Here is a 16518-nt window from a genome sequence, read left to right on the forward strand (position 1 = left end):
CTAAGAGAAATACTTGCAAAATAATGGAGTTAGTGACATTTAATAAAAGAACTGAAGAATAAGGCTGTGTGGGCTTCAAGTGTGATTTGGAGCATGGGTTTCACCCTGATGTGAGTGCAGGTGCAACATCATTCTGCTACTCATAAAAGGGGCCTGCCTTTTTTTCTAGCTTCCCCACAAGTGTGCAAAAAAGAGACCACTCTGTTAAGGAAGTACGACTCTTTAAGCTGTGGCACCTTTCAAGTTCTTGTGCGGTGCTCAGGCTAAGTCCAAAGGACAGGTAGTCCTCGGTTAATAACGGTAACTGGGACTGGGAATTCCATCCCTGAACAGCGCAGTCATAGAGCGCGACACGTGATCACGCTGGCTTATGGCGGCAGTCCCAGCAGTTCCAACTGTGGTTGTTAGGCAAATCCCACACAGTCCTTAGGCGCAACATCATGTGATCACCATCGGCGATCTCCTGCTGGCTTCCCCACTGACTTTGCTTGTCGGAAGCCAGCAGTGAAGGTTGCAAGTGGAGGTCACATGACTATGGGATACTGCAGCCATTGTAACTGCGAGCTGGTTGCCTAGCACCCGAATTGCGATCATCTGACAGCAGGGACACTGTGACAGCCACAAGCCTCCTCATTCAGCATCGTCGTAACTTCAAATTGTTGCTGAACAAATGGTCATTAAGCAAGGACTACCTGTATATCATCCAAATAATCTTTTAAGTATGCACAGCCCTACTAGAAAGAGAATGACAGTTCAATTGGAAGGGAAAAAATGTCATTTAAAATAACTTCCCACGTTCAGAATGCCATGACAAAATACCCTTTGCTAAAGCTATACCTTATTTGGTATTTCAGGAGACAAAATGCAGTGTAAAGCAATAAATAGAGCAATAGATACCACCTTCTTAACAATAAAGGAAAAGGCAGCCCCGCCTATCATAGCTAGTAGTGATGCATTGCTGGGATTGTTTAAAGATACTCCTAGAAAACTAGACTTTCCAAGAGCTGGTGTAAAAGCAGCCCTCTTATGAGAAACCTCTTTAGACTACAAGTAATTTTAGTACTTGTGAGTCTGTAACTCCTTTTAGGATCCCCAGTTATCAGAAACTTCAAACAGCAGCAGTGGCAATTTGCATTATATTTCATGTAAATTTCCATCTGAGCCACGACAGAGCTTTGAGTTAAAAATAAGAGCAGGGTAACGTTGCAAACATTTCTCCCTATTCTTTTTCATTCTTGGCTTTAGTGCCATGGGTACGGAGACTTCCACTATAACCTCACACTAGTCTTCTTGAAAAAGAATTATCGGATACAATTAAATGAGCTAAATTTTCAATCTGAAATAAATATTGCTGCTGAAACCAGGCATTGGTAGTCGGAAGAGGGAGAGACAGAAAGACAAACCCACTGGTTTTATGATTTTTCCAGTGGGCATCTTTTCAGCTTCTGAAAGGCACAGTTCCCACGTGCTATCAGCCAGTTCTGTGCTTGGGAACAGAAGTGAATATCCGCAGTCCGTGCATTGCTTTAATTTCTTCACTTAGAGCCTAGAAGGAGGAGGCATTATAAACAGGTATGCAAAAGAAAAAATAACTTCAGACACAAACTGGCAATGTATAAAATAATATATAAGTTATCCATTCACAGTATAAGAAAAACGCCCAAATACTAAATAAAGCAGCTTGCACTTTATTTGTAATAGTATTTCTAGGCCATATTTGAGAACACTGCTCCTCCCAATTAAAATTAGGACATTTGGAACAATGCCAAAGAGTCAGAGGCCTGGGGGAGCAAATAATTGGAAATGCTTGAAATCCAAAGCTCCCATAGAATTCCCATAACATTAAGGTCTACATAATGTGTCCACCTGCTTACCTGATTGACCATTTGGTGCTGCTGAATTGTTCTCTTTTCCTTAAACTCTTCTGATTCTATATGTATTTCGTACATTGCTCCACAACCACCTTGAAAACATGGAGTTGATTTGATCATGTTTAGAGATTAATGTGCTTCAACCTTTTCAGCTATTTGAACTTCACGTTTTTAATCTTACTAAGAGTATTTTAAGTAGAATTAAGTAAACGTTAATGTTTAAGTAAACATTTTATGTTCCTATCACAGGAAGTATTTCATAACTGTATATAGAAAGCAGAAGCTCACAAGCAGAAAATCACAAAGTCATTTGTAAATGTTAACTGTTACAATACAGTATTTAGGAAGCATCTTTTAAATAATATGGGACAAGCTGAAGCTCATTATAGGCATCATTCAGTCTAATATTTACTACAGATCGAATTTTCAACCAACACCATATCTGAATACAAAAGAACATGTACATGCATGTGGTTTGTGTTGGTATATTGTTTTCTGCTACAGAAATAAAGGTTACTATGGTAACTAATCATTCTGGCCGGGTGAAGAGGTCGAATTTAATTGTCCTCAGTTTAGGTGTTAATAGTTGCATTGCCTGAGGGAGGGAAGCTTGCTTGTTACTTGGTTAGTTTTCTTTTAGCCTTGCAGCCAGTAAGCAGCTCTCTGAGAGAGCTCTCTCCTCTCTGGGCGTGTGTGAATGCACAAACTTGTAAATATGTTTTTGTGCTTTCTGTAAATAAATTTAATGCCTGGTGTGTGACTTTTCTGATCTCTCCCGGGCCAAATGCTTTCCAGCAGTCTGCCAACAGTTTGCTTTTGGAATCTTGCGTACAGGCGCCAGGAGTCAACACTGACCCAAAGGCACCAAAAATAAACAAACAAATAAATCCAAGCCTCTTTACACTCAGTAAGTTTTGACTCCTGGCAACTACATGGACAAGTCCCTGCAGTTTTCTTGGCAAGATTTTCAGAACTGTCTTCTTCTTCCTAGGACTGAGAGAGAGGGACTGGCCTAGGGTAGCTTTGTGCCTAAGGCAGGATTACAACTCACAGCCTCCCTGCTCCCAGTCTAGCACTTTCACCACTAGCCAAAATTGGCTTCCAAAAGTCGTCTTACTCTATGCTACAAAGACATGACAGTCCAGGATTCCAGCAAGGAGGACAATTTTAAATTAGTCTTCCCCAAACTGGTGTCATGCAGATATGTTCAACTTGAATCCTCACACTGGCTGAGAATTATAGAAGTTAACTTCCCACACATCTGATGAGGACTGGTCTTCAGAAGGGCGTCCTAAGTCATTGTCTGTTGGATTTATACAAGTGTCTAAGAACAAAAGCCCTTATCTTCACTTCTGAAATGAAAGGATGACCTAGGTCACAGATGCAGTTAGAACTTCACATCTGGCTTCATAAATTGTGCTAAGCCGTTGTTTCCTTTAAACCATAGTTAATATATTCACTATTATGAATTATGCATGGTTTCCTATTGAATGCCTGTGTGTGTGCATATCTTTGAGTCAATCTGGACTCCTGGCAACTGCCTGGACAGTCCAGTTGACTTTGTGCCTCAGGCAGGACTAGAACTCACAGTCATCTCCCTACTTCTAGCCCAGCACCTTCACCCCTAGATCAGATTGCTCTTAAATTGACTTTGAGTCATGCTTGTCTCCTGCTGACCACCTGGACTAGTCCCTGCAGTTTTCTAGGCAGCATTTTCAGAAGTGGTTTGCCCTTGCCTTCTTCTTTCTGTTTTCCTTTGTATAGAGGAACAATATTGCCATTGTCAGGCCCAGACACAGTCTACATGCATATGTTAAACAACTTGCACAGCCATTCCAAAAGCAAACCACATGGATATTTTCACACTTCTCTAGCTACTGCGATCATGCTATTTTTCAACATTCTCAAAGCACCTGGGACTTCCTTTCCATCAATATGGTTTGGACACTAAGATTTCTGACTTTCAATTCTGCTCTTAATATATCACTATCTTTCCCATACAAATGGCTAAAAAGCATTCCCTCTTTGTTTCCACACCAAATGATGTTACCCTTTCTACTTAATTCTTTTCACTCTGCTGGAGGCTCATGGTTTTAGCCCTCCTCATCTACTTCCAAAACACTTTTTATTTCCATCAAAATTGTTGTGCATTTTCTCTTCTTCAGTATTCCTTGTTCTCCTTAACTATATACTTTGCAACTATATTTTTCTCTCTATACAGTCTCTCACCATTTTTTTCTCATCCACAGCTTCTTTCACTTCGCTTATTCCACCAAGCATATTTTTTCATACTTTCCACTGACATAATCCCACACACTTCTGAGACACTTGCTTCACTATCATTTTATCATGGTATTCATCCAGAGTGTGTTCATATCCAAAGCAACAACTTCAGAACATACTTCTATTTCATTTGCTCTTTCGTTATGGCATTCTGGTTGGGACCAAAATTTTTGATCCATCATCTTCTAGGGGGTCCATCCAAGTGGGCATGTATAATTACAGAACTGTGAGTTCTAGTCCTGCCTTAGACATGACAGCCAGCTGAGTGACCTTGGGCCAGTCACTCTCAGCCCAACAGGGTTGTTGTTGTGGGGAAAGGAGGAGGAGGAAGGAGTATTAGGCATGTTCGCCACTGTCATGCTCCCTGATCAAACATTCCCAGAACATCTGATTGGACTTGCATGCATGAATGAAGTCAACATGTGTCAGACCTTGCGAATCAGTAGAGGAGAGGGGGAACAGTCAGGACTGAGAATACATCATGTTTGGACTATCTCTATCTTGAAGGGAGCCAACAGACAGGTGGAGGATGATGGGCGCGAAGATCCTTTGGTAAGTGACGAATGTCAGACATCACTGGTGGGGGTTCAATTGAAAATTTTAAGAAGTAAACGCAAAGCTGATCTGGTTGCCATGTTGGACCCTGGGTGCACCAGATGTTTAATTCACGCTGCTATAATAACGGAGCTAGACTTAAAAGTCAGGAAGCTGAAGCACCCTATAGTGTTTACACAGCTGGATGGTTCCGCAGCCCATGGGGGACCAGTAGAATATTATACAGAGACTGTAGCCATGTGAATAGGGAGCCACAAAGAGACTTTGCCAAACTACCCAAACCAAAAATGTATGCTATGTCCCAAACTGAGAAGGAGGTGCTCAGAGAATTCATTGATAAAAACCTAGCCCAAGGATTTATCGAGCCAGCCAACTCACCTCTAGCACTGCCTGTCCTATTTAGAGCAAAAAAAAGGATGGCACTTTGAGACTATGCTCAGATTATACCAATGGTTAAATGCCATTTGCACCAACAATCAATACCCTAATGAAGGATATGTTGTCCCATCTGGCAAAAGGGAAAATCTTTACAAAGTTGGACTTGAGGGAAGCGTATTTCCACATACACATTTGAGAAGGAGATGAATGGAAAGCTGCCTTCAATTGCCCTCTCGGGTCTTACTAATACAAGGTTTTATCAGTCGGGTTGGCCGGGGCTCCCGGAGTGTTCATGCAGTTTATAAATGAAGTGCTTCACAAATTCCTATACAAAGGGGTCTTAGTGTACCTAGATGACATCTTAAATCTACTCAAAAAATGAGCAGGAACATGTGAACCTGGTCAAGAAAGTGTTATCTAAGCTGCATGAGGCACAACTGTATGCCAAGTTATCAAAGTGTGAGTTTAAAAAAAAGAGCTGGACTATTTGGGATACAGGATATCCACTAAGGGCATTGAAATGGATCCTGCAAAAATCAAGGACATTGTGGCGTGGGAACCCACATGCACATGGCGGCAACTCCAAAGCTTACTGGGGTTCACGAATTTCTACCGCCAATTCATACCCAATTTTGAACAAATTTCATTGCCATTGACTGATTCATTAAAAACCAAGAGCAAAGGGGAGACTCGTAAAGTTCCAAACCCTGGGGCAAAACTGAATTGGAATAATGAATGCCAAGCTGCCTTTGAACGGTTGGAAGCCCTTTTCACAGCTGAATCCACTCTAAAACATCCTGAGCCTGAACAGCCCTTCGTGATCCAAACCGATGCATCAGATCAAGCAATCGGTTCCGTTTTGCTCCAAAAAGACCCCAGGGTGTTACATCCATGTGCCTACATGTCACGTAAATTCACAGACGCAAAGCGCAGATGGCATGTGTGGGAGAAAGGCATTTGCAGTTAAGACAGCTCTGTTAGCTTGGTGGGAAGGATCTAAGCATCCCTTTGAAGTATAGACTGACCATGAAAATGTACAAGTTTACGCACCCCCAGGAGGTTAAATGCCAAACAGCTTAGATGGGCTCAATTCTTTAGCCGTTTCAATTTCATGTTAACATGTCCCAGGAAAGAAAAGTTTCTTAGCTGACGCTCTTTCTCGCCTTCCTCAGCACAACAGCCAACAAAAAGAAGTTGTGGATACTGTATTCACTTCCAAACAATTGGGGCTCCAAGCGCTCTCAAACAAGCAGCCTGGGCTAGCTGGCTGAAGTAACTCGGAGCCAGGCTGCCACTCTGAAAGTTCTGCCTGATTTACAGCAACGGGTACAGGCAGCTCTCCAAGCAGATATTTGGCTACAAAGTAACAAAGCTGCCCTAACTGAACAAAATGGGTTCTGGTATTATGCTGGAAAGCTTTATATTCCCGAGTCCTTAAGAGCTAAGATATTCCAATGCTGTCATGATGACAAATCCGCTGGTCATTTTAGCTTTGTCAAAACTTTGCAATTGATTCGGAGGCAGTTCTGGTAGCCAGCTTTACATAAAGATGTTAAAGAATATATTTCTTCCTGTCCCACTTGTGGTTGATCCAAAAGGAAAGGGGGGAAACCTCAAGGACTCCTACAACCTATAGCTGACCCTAAAAGACCTTGGAAACAAATTGCCATGGATTTCATTGTAGATTTACCAGAGAGCAGAAACAAAACTGTAATTTGGGTAGTTACTGATCTATTTTCCAAACAAGCCCACTTTGTGCCGTGTTCCAAAATTCCTACAGCTCCCCAATTGGCCAAGCTGTTTCTGCACCACGTGTATCGTCTATACAGGTGTCCTGAACATGTAATTTTGGATTGTGGCATACAATTTACTTCAAAGTTTTGGAAATCATTTTTAAAATTGGTGTTGAGCAAGCATTGAGCTCATCCTTGCATCCCCAAATGGACGGATCGACTGAACATGCGAATTCTACTCTAGAGCAATTCATCCGCTGTTACATAAATTACCAACAGGATGATTGGGTTGACCTCCTTCCTTTTGCTGAAGTGGTGTACAACAATGCAGTTCACCAAAGCACAGGGCTCACACAGTTCCAAATAGTCAATGGCCATGATTTCCTTCCAGTTCCCAAACTGCCTCTTCCCCCCCCCCCCAGGATTGTTCCACAGCAGATTGGTGTCAAAAGGTCGCCTTGGCTTGGCCAATTATTCAACAAGCCTAAGATGAGGCTAAACAAACTTATAAAAAATCCGCAGACCAAAAAGTATGTCATGTCTAATAGAGTGTTGCAGTCATCACAGCCGCCTTGAGTTATTTATAAAAATAAAGGCAGGAAAATAGATGGATGGATGGATGGATGGATGGATGGATGGATGGATGGATGGATAGATAGATAGATAGATAGATGTCACTTTTTCTATTCATTGTAACATAATTCTTGTCACTCAGTTTCAAGCAGCTTCCACATATTCTTTTTTAGGTCTACTTCCCATTCATTCCATTGGGAGAGTAATCTATCTTCTAGTACTTTTTCACAGAGGATTTATGTTTTTCTTCTTGCAGTCATTCTATTTTCATTTCTTTGTCACATATTCAGAACATCTCATCACCTTGTATCCTTCACTAATTATCTTAATACTTCATTAAAAACAATCAAGTCATGCTTTTAGATTTATAGTTATTATTCTGTTTATGCTTGAACTATGCATTCAAAACAGATATTTTTCTAAAGAGAAATTCACCAATCATCATTCTCATTCATTTGTGGGAATTTCAAAGACCTAAACACTTTTTCATCTTGTTCCCATTCATCCATTCATATTAGAAGAACGTTTTTCCTCCAGATTGCAATCTCTATTGTTGCACTATTTTTCCCAAAACTCATTTCTGGTTCTTCCGTTATAACTTTTACTGGAGAGTAACAGCAACTACACCAACTCTTACTTTCATAGGCACCTGACTCACAACAACCTAGATACCATAAATTCATACTTTCTAGCATATGTTTTAGCCCCTTCATTCATAATTAAACTTATTTTTTCATTTCTCTGCACATATTCATCAATGCCATCCAGAGAATCAGACCATCTTTTTTCAGATTTATTATCGCTTACCCTTGCTCTTAAATTCACACATGCACCATATTTGCTTCTTTCTTTTATTTCAGTCATCAATTCATTCTGTCATTTACTCTTCTTACATTCCAAGTGGCAATTTTTCATATGGCATAGGCATCACTGGATCACCTAGAACTTGGTCTCAATCATTCATCATGCCTTTGGTTAATTAAGGCTTTTCCAAAAAATGCTTTTTTACTAAAAGAAGTAGACTGATTTACAAACCTTAACTGCATATGCAGCAATTGTATGCAGCATTCCCTGCTGACTGCAAGGACCATGCCAATTATGATTGTTTGCCACCCAGAGTCACTTGTTTGAGATGGACAGCCATAGAAATTGAATAAATAAATTTTAAAAATTTGAAGATTCTGTGTATTATACCACATGCACAACCACCTAATAGATTTACCCCAAGCATGCTCACAGTATTTTATGTCAGCTAAGATCTCTGTAAATCAATATAAATAAAAAAGGGCATCAGCCACTATAAAATATAAAATGTGATACCATAAAACAGATAAAAACAGTAAAATTAACTAGAATATATTATGTTGAGATAAAATACGGTAAAATACAGTAGGATAAGATAGAAATAAATTTGTAAGATAAAAATGCAGGATGTGATAAAACAAGTGACAAAATACAGAAACAATGTGAGTTTAAATGAATTTGTCACCTTTACATGCCACCCCAATGCGTTCTATAAATTGCGTTCCCAGCTGGACAGCCCTAGCTATAAACTTAACAGTCCTATTGACCACATACGTATTTGTACCCCGGAGGAAGTAACATAGTCTTTTGTTACAATCCCAGTATGTGGTTCTGTCAATTAGTGTCTGAAGGTACCGAGCCCTTGCTGGGGCATATAGTTGGCAGTTAAATAGGACATGTGCAATGTCTTCTACTTTGGGTGCTCCACAAACACATATCCGCTCAAGGAATCGTCCGTATTTGACCATAGAATCTAGCTGCTCAAATCTTGCTCTAGTAAGAGCTATCCTATGGTATTGCATCAGACCCATTGTCAGGTACTTTTCTATTTTAAAGAACAGTTTATTCTTGGCCAGCCATTTCGATGACCTATTGTGTGCAAGTGACTCAATGTCTGTTTGGGCATTAACATCCAAGACTCTTTGTTTGAATATTGCCTTGGCCTGGTCTCTGGCTGAAAGTAAGTATTGTGATGAAAAGCCGAGGAATGCGATAGTTTGGAGGAGTTGATTGATCCATGTGGAGGGTTGAGGTGTGCCCATCTGTTCTTCAAGGCGCATTTTTGGTAGTCTATCATGTTCCATTGGGAGAATCCTCTACCAGTAGTTGAAGACTTTGGTTACTGATAGACTGTAAATGGAATGGGTGCCTGTTGCAGCTCTTACTGCTGCTGCAGGTGTATTCCTGTCGGTCCCCAGAATAGTTCTTAAAAAGCGTGCTTGATTTTGTTCAAGTAAGGAGGCCTTTGATAGGCCTCAGAGTTCGGCATCATATGTTAGCACGAGTACAACTTTTGCCTTGTGGACCTTCAGAAAGGAGAGCAGAGAGCAAGGGTGGTTGTAACTAAGTAGTTTAATTAGTGTTTTAGAACTTGCTGTGGCCTTTGCAGAACTTTGCTTGTAATGATTAGCCCAAGGCCCTGTGTCTGTAAAAACCACCCCTAAATATGAGAAAGAGTCTATTTGTTTTATAGGCTCCCCATCCAAGTGCCAATTGTATTTGGCCTGTCTTTTCCCAAAAACCACCACTTTGGATTTGGACTTGTTAATGTTCAAAAAGCTTGCAGTGCAGTAAGCACCAAATTTCCCCATCAATCTTCTCAGGCCTACTTGGAAATGTGCCATCAAAACCATGTCACCTGCATACAAGAGGATATTGATATATCTGTTGAGGATTTTTGGCATGTGGACATCGGTAGAACAGAGGAATCCTGGGATGTCGTTAACACAGAGATTAAACAACATAGTGGCCAAGATACATCCTTGTCTGACACCTTTGTGGGTGGGTATGTGCTGTGTAAGAGAGCCACTGACTCCAGTAAGGACTTTCAGGCGTGTATTTGTGTAGAGGGCCTTTATCAAATATAAAAGTCTAGGTTCCATATTTAACCTGGCCAGCTTTTTCCATAAGATATCTCTATTTATGGAGTCAAATGCCGCGCTGAGATCAATAAAAGATGTAAACAGATGCCTTCCATCAGTTGTAGATTTAGTGATAAGATGGTGTAAAACGAAGCAGTTGTCTATTGTGGAGTGCCCGTGTCTAAACCCGGCCTGTTCTTTCACTAGTATATTTTTCTCGATTGCCCAGTCCTCTATTTTTCTCAGGAGATGTTTCGCATACATCTTAGCAGTTACATCAATAAGGCTTATGGGTCTGTAATTTTTAGGGTCTTCCTTGTCTCCTTTTTTGTGTATGGGAACTATGATGGGGAGTTCCAAAATATGACTGGATTAGACCCTTTTGCTGACTTTTCTAGCTCAGACCAAACTGTAGCTGTATATTGAGCCTTCTTATTGGCTGTTAGTTTCTTATAATTGCGTCTGAGCAATATACTATGGCTTGTATTCTACCAACTATCAGTACATATTATGTACTAACACAATTTCAGGATGTGGGCTTTTCATGTGCTGCTTGACTAGCTTTGTCACTGGATTATTTTGCTAAAGCATTTTAACCTTTTGGGGACTCACAAGTCTAATATAGGTTTAGGTAAAGGGTAAAGGTTTCCCTTGACGTAAAGTCCAGTCGAATCCGACTCTAGGGGGCGGTGCTCATCTCCGTTTCAAAGCCTTGGAGCCGGCGTTGTCATAGACACTTCCGGGTCATGTGGCCAGCATGACTCACGGAACGCCGTTACCTTCCCGCCGAAGCAGTACCAATTAATCTACTCACATTTGCATGTTTTCGAACTGCTTGGTGTGCAGAAGCTGGGACGAGCAACGGGAGCTCACCCCGCCGCGCGGTTTCGAACCGCCGACCTTCCGATCGACAGCTCAGCGGTTTAACCCGCAGCGCCACCGCGAAAAGGCAGAAAAAAGATGGACTCAATTTTAACCTAAGGATTAAGATTACAATTGCAATGAACCACCAATCAAATTTCTCTAAATTTGATATAACAGTAAGATGACCATTTTGAAAGGAAAAGAAGAGTTATGGCAGTAGAAGAAAATATGCAGACAAATTCTCCATTTCACACCCACAGATCAATGAAAACACCCTTCCCCCGAAGATTATCACAGAAAACCCTCAGAATTCGTCTCTCCTCACCTGATATATCGACGACTTTAATAGCAGCAGCCTGGGGGAACTTCTCCTGAAGGACTCGGGTCACCCGGACCTCCCCCTCGGTTTGGGAAGCAAAGGACCGCCCCCCGCGGCGCAGAAGAAAAGCGATCTGGTGGGAAACGGAAACGGTTCTGGTTAGCAACTTAAGCCGGAACGAAGCCCGCCGGGGCGACGCTCCTGCAGCTCCGCTCCGGGATACTGAAAATGCGCAGGGAGGGCAGAGGGGGATCGCTCCTTCGGGCTGGGCGCGCCCGCTTTATCCGCCCTCTGCCGGACACCCCTGGAGCCTCCGTGGCTCCTCCCCCGCGCCGGATCCCGCCGCTAAATCTTTCGCCGCCGGGCACCGACCTTCCTCCAGCACGCGGGCAACCAGGCGGCGGCGGCGGCCATGATGCCGTAACGTCAGAACCCGTGGCCTGCCGGCGCCCTCAGATGACGTACCACGCGCGCCCTCGCCGCCGGTGGGCGCGGCTCCTTTGGCTCCAGGGCGCGCCGATGACGCAAGTGGCGCGTAGGGCGGCGGCGTCCTGGCACGCTGCGCCTCCCGGGGCCTTCGAAGCCGGCGGCCGTCGGTGAGTCGGGGGCGATGGGCCCGGGTCCTCTTTGTCATCTGCCTGAAGCCCCCGGGAGCAGCAGGGCCATCTGCGGTCGAGGCCGGCAGGAAGGGGGAGGTCTGAGTGGGGCGGCGACCAGACCCGGAAACCGAAGTCATGCAGGGCAATACTCCGTTTATTGTAAAAGAGCCAGTTTGGGGTAATGGTGAAAGTGCTGGGCTAGAAACCGGGAGACGGTGAGTTCTAGCCCTGCATTAGGCACGAAAGCCGGCTGGGTGCCCTTGGGCCAGTCCCTCTCTCAGCCCAACCCGCCTCACAGGGCGGTGGTTGTGGGGAAAAGAGGAGGAGGAAGGAGTACGCGGTATGTTCGCGCCCTGAGTTATTTATAAGAACGATGAAGACGAAATATATAAAAAATATATTCAAGCCATTCTGGGCTTGGTCCTCCCAGTACTGAGCCTAAGGCGGGACTAAACTCACAGAATCCTGGTTTCTAACCTGGTGCCTTTCTAACCCTAACCCTAACCTGGCTCTTGGGATGGGTACTTGGCTAACGACCAGTGGGGTTTGGTTAATGATGGCAATGGGGAATGCCAGGATTGCTCTCACTAAGTGATGCAGTCACATGATGTTGCGCCTTACCACCGCATTGCTTAACGATGGAAATCCCGGTACCAATTGTGATCGTAAGTTGTGGACTACCTGCAGTAATGAATTTAGTCATCAACCACCACAAAACTTCAGGCTTGTGGCTCGCAAGGAGTCCTGCACTAGTTCCCTGCCTCAGCTTAACTGCAGCAGCAAGGATGCAAATTCCTCTCAGTCTGCACAGCAGCAGCACCAAGCAACCTTCTTGCTGCAACTGAGCTGAGGCAACAGGCTTGGTCTTTTCCCTAGGACAGCAGGCAGGCAGCCTTGCACCCCTGAGCCTCCAGTATATGGAGGAGAACCTCCTTCCAAAGCACAATTAATTTCTCTCCTTCCTCCAGAAAAGTTTTAATTAATATCTGTTGAGCTTTGGGCTACACAAGGACCCTGATCATTGTTAACTTTATAAAATTTTCAATTTTTAAATTAATAATAATTAAAGTTTAGATAAGTTCAGGATACTGTACATCCAGAGAAGAAAGAAAGAAAATGGGGGAGAAATGAAAGGGAGGGGGTGATCTAAATTTTTTTTGTTTAATGCTTTTTTTCTTTTTTCTAATTTTTTCTTTATAATATGAAATTCAAAAGAAAGAAATTTAAATGCTTACAAAATGTTGATTGCAATTATCAGCGACTAGTGAGTTTATATTATAATCTGTATAACTGGAGCCAGTTTACGATGTCATACTAGAAACCAGGAGATGGTTCTAGTCTTGCCTTGGGCACAAAGCCAGATGGGTGATCTTGGGGCAGTTGATTCTCTCACTGCTAAGAGGAACTACCAGTCACTTCTGAAAAATGCTGCCAAGAAAAGTGCAGGGGACAGTTGCCAGGAGTCCAAAATGACTTGAAGTCACAACTTTCAAGTGTGTATGTGACATAGTAATGCCCTTTCTAGTTTCTATACCTTAACTAAGAAATAATTACTTTAACTTGTAACTCTTACATGTATTTGCAATTTACTCATATTCTCCTATTGTGGAGCACAAATTTGTATTTGGTTTCGGAAAAGCTGCAGAAAACAATTTTTTCTGCATATGACATGTCAGAAATTAGTGGAAACATTGCAGGGAGGTGATAAGTGGGAGGAGATTTGTGCAATAATTTGGCAGTAGGCCAGGAGGAAGCTCAGAGCGGGATGGTGGGGAGAGAGAGAGAGATACACCCATAAATAATGAAAACGAAGTCAAATTCATAATAGTATGCTTCTTTTTATGTATTAGTTATATCTAGTTCCTATCTAGGTTTAATGAGTTGATGTATTAATAAAAATAAATATATAAATGTGTGGCTTTTTGGAGTCAATATGCGGCCTGCAGAGATCCTTATGTATCGTTTAGGGGCCTCCATTTCTATTTGAGTTTGACCCCACTGCTGTAGATGATTGATCCTGTGGCCTGTTCCTCTTCACCAGGGTCTGGGTCTGCTAGACTGCTACAGGCAGATGCAATAAGGGTGGAGAAGTAAGAACATTTCACTACCGTTATCACCATGATGTAAGGTTCTTACTCATGCTGTATCAAATTCAACTCCAGTGATGGTGTGTCTCGTCTTGTGCTTCACTTCCTGAAGCTTCTCAGTAAACCAAGGTGCACCCCGGAATCACCACACAGGGAGAGGCCACATAGGAGCAATACAATCCAAGGGCTCAGCCTCCTGCCCATTCCAGGCCACAACCAGGGCCTCAGGGAAAGGCCCAAGCTCCCTCTAAAATGAAACTGGGTCCATCAGTCGCCTGGGGTGGGCAGTCAAACAGGCCCTGCAGGCTGGTGTGTCATGAACCTCCATAAACGTGCTTTTTCATAAACCACTTTTGCTAGATTCAGAAGACAAGACAAAATTGGCTGCTCTCATTCCTGTTTTAACCAAGGCAGGAATTAGCTAAATAAAATAGCTAGGTTCACAAGACTCCACTAGGCCATGGTTTGCCTAACTGTGGTTTACTGAGTCACAATTGGCTGAGCTCATACAGCATACTAAACCATAAGCCTGCAAAATATCTTATGGCTTGGCTTGGCTTATTGTGTTAGCCCAAACTGACTAAGCATTAGCTTCAAGGGAGCATTGCCTGTATTTGGTTCAGAACACTCACAAAATGATTTTGCCTGCAAATCATAAATGGTGAAAAGCCACCCCTGCCATATGCTATTCATGTGGTGGAAACAGGCCCTGTAAATTGCCTGTCCTAGAGACCTGATCGAATTCCGCTTCATTTTGTAAGGGGACAAGTTTACAGTGTTTAAATTCAAAACGTCTTTTAAAAGACCTTAAAGGATCCTGTTTTTAGAGGGAGAGAATGCTTAGAGCAGAGCTTCCCAAACTTTTTCCTTCATTACCCAAAACTGCTTATCAGAAAGTTTTTTCCCCAATGTAGGTCAATTTAAATGTCCCTGTTGTGATTGGGTAATGGGTTTGTGCGTTGTTACCCAAAGACAAATGTTTACCCACTTTTGGGTAATTTATCCAGGTTTGGGAAGCACTGGCTTAGAGTCTGAACTACTAAGATGAGCCTGAGAGGGCACCTGACTGGCAGCCAAAGGGCCTGTGGAAAAGTGGTTATCAACTCAGCTACAACTGTTGGCCGAAGTAGGGGTGAGGGTTAAGATAGGGGAAGGGCGGATGCGACAAAGAAACCTTTTCTTATTCAGTTGTGAGGGAAAATAAATGACGGATAAAATAAAATGGAATGGGATTTCATGAGAGGATAGATCTTTGTGATCCACATGCCCTGAATAGGAAAGACCTGATCCTGGCTGGTCATCCAGACACCTTGTACAGGCAGCCAGGCGCACTATCCACTCTTTCCTTCCCCTTTGGATGTCCATTTCTGATGCACACATCTTACCCCCCTGTGGCTGTGTGTGAAAAAATGAGCAAAAGCAAAAATTAGAGTCGTAATTTTTTCTTCCTGTCTCATGTTGGGAGGCTTTAAGGCCTAACTCTGGATTCAGCCAGCCAGGCTAAGAAGCGAACACATTAAATCCTGTGGTTAAGGGGCAAAGGTCTGGATCCAACAATATGCTAGATTCATCTATCATGCAGTTCAGGTTGTTGCAAAAACCAAGTTTTGTTCTCTTGTTCCCTCATCCGTGTTGACTGAGGGTCACAGGCTCACAGTTGCGGTTTTAAGGAGAAACCAGTTCCGAGACACTTCCACTTAATGAACTCCTGCAGTTTATTGTTTTTTTTAAATTGCCAGTTAAAATACTAAACCATAAAACAATTCGGCTTTGTGTAGCATGGTATGCAAGCCCCACTGTTATGGCTTACTTAGCCAACTGTGGTTAAAATAAACTATGTTTGAATATTAATTATTAACTTGCTTGACCCTGAGTCATGGATTAGGACACCAACGACCTGGGCCTCTGGAGAGGCTCTCTTGGGGAGGAAGGGAGGGGCTCCTTGGGATGGAGCTGCATGGGAGGGCAGGACTGTACCCTAAAAAGCGGCCAGGCCAAGCCAAGGAATCAGTTTTGCAAAGGCTATGATTAAAAGGACCCTTGTCCATTCCAGCAACACAGCAAGATAGTGCCACTCTCTGAGTTCACACATTGCATAGTTATTTAACTACAGATGAAGTTAAGGACATACAAGTACTAGCAGTAAATAAGTAAAACATGTTGGCTGTGTTTATGCAACACACTAAGATGTAATCTAAATTTTAAGACCTCTGTTGGCATAACAGAGTAAGCCAAGATCAAATCACATTACAGTTTAGCAGAGCAGATGAGCCCTACTAAAGTTTAGGATTGGACAAAATGTGCCCTTTATGCCCTTCTTAAGGAAGGGAGTCCCTAAAGGGACAACCCTCTTGTCATCCTTCTCCGGCTT

At 42.8% G+C, this 16518-nt stretch overlaps 2 protein-coding genes across 2 annotated transcripts in view; both read right to left on the bottom strand.

Annotated features, from left to right (window-relative positions):
* Nucleotides 1-16518, bottom strand: part of DGUOK (deoxyguanosine kinase) — a 149230-nt gene that overhangs the window by 6029 nt on the left and 126683 nt on the right. The window lies entirely within an intron of this gene.
* BOLA3 (bolA family member 3) lies at nt 808-11935 on the bottom strand. The gene is made up of 4 exons (XM_063311156.1): nt 11834-11935; nt 11468-11594; nt 1875-1963; nt 808-1546 (listed from the first exon to the last, which is right to left on the bottom strand). Exons 1-4 carry the CDS (start codon nt 11873-11875, stop codon nt 1472-1474), a joined length of 333 nt encoding a protein of 110 aa, XP_063167226.1. The 5' UTR covers nt 11876-11935; the 3' UTR covers nt 808-1471.

The sequence above is a fragment of the Candoia aspera genome, chromosome 9 (assembly GCF_035149785.1).
Source record: "Candoia aspera isolate rCanAsp1 chromosome 9, rCanAsp1.hap2, whole genome shotgun sequence".
Classification (NCBI taxonomy): Eukaryota; Metazoa; Chordata; class Lepidosauria; order Squamata; family Boidae; genus Candoia; species Candoia aspera.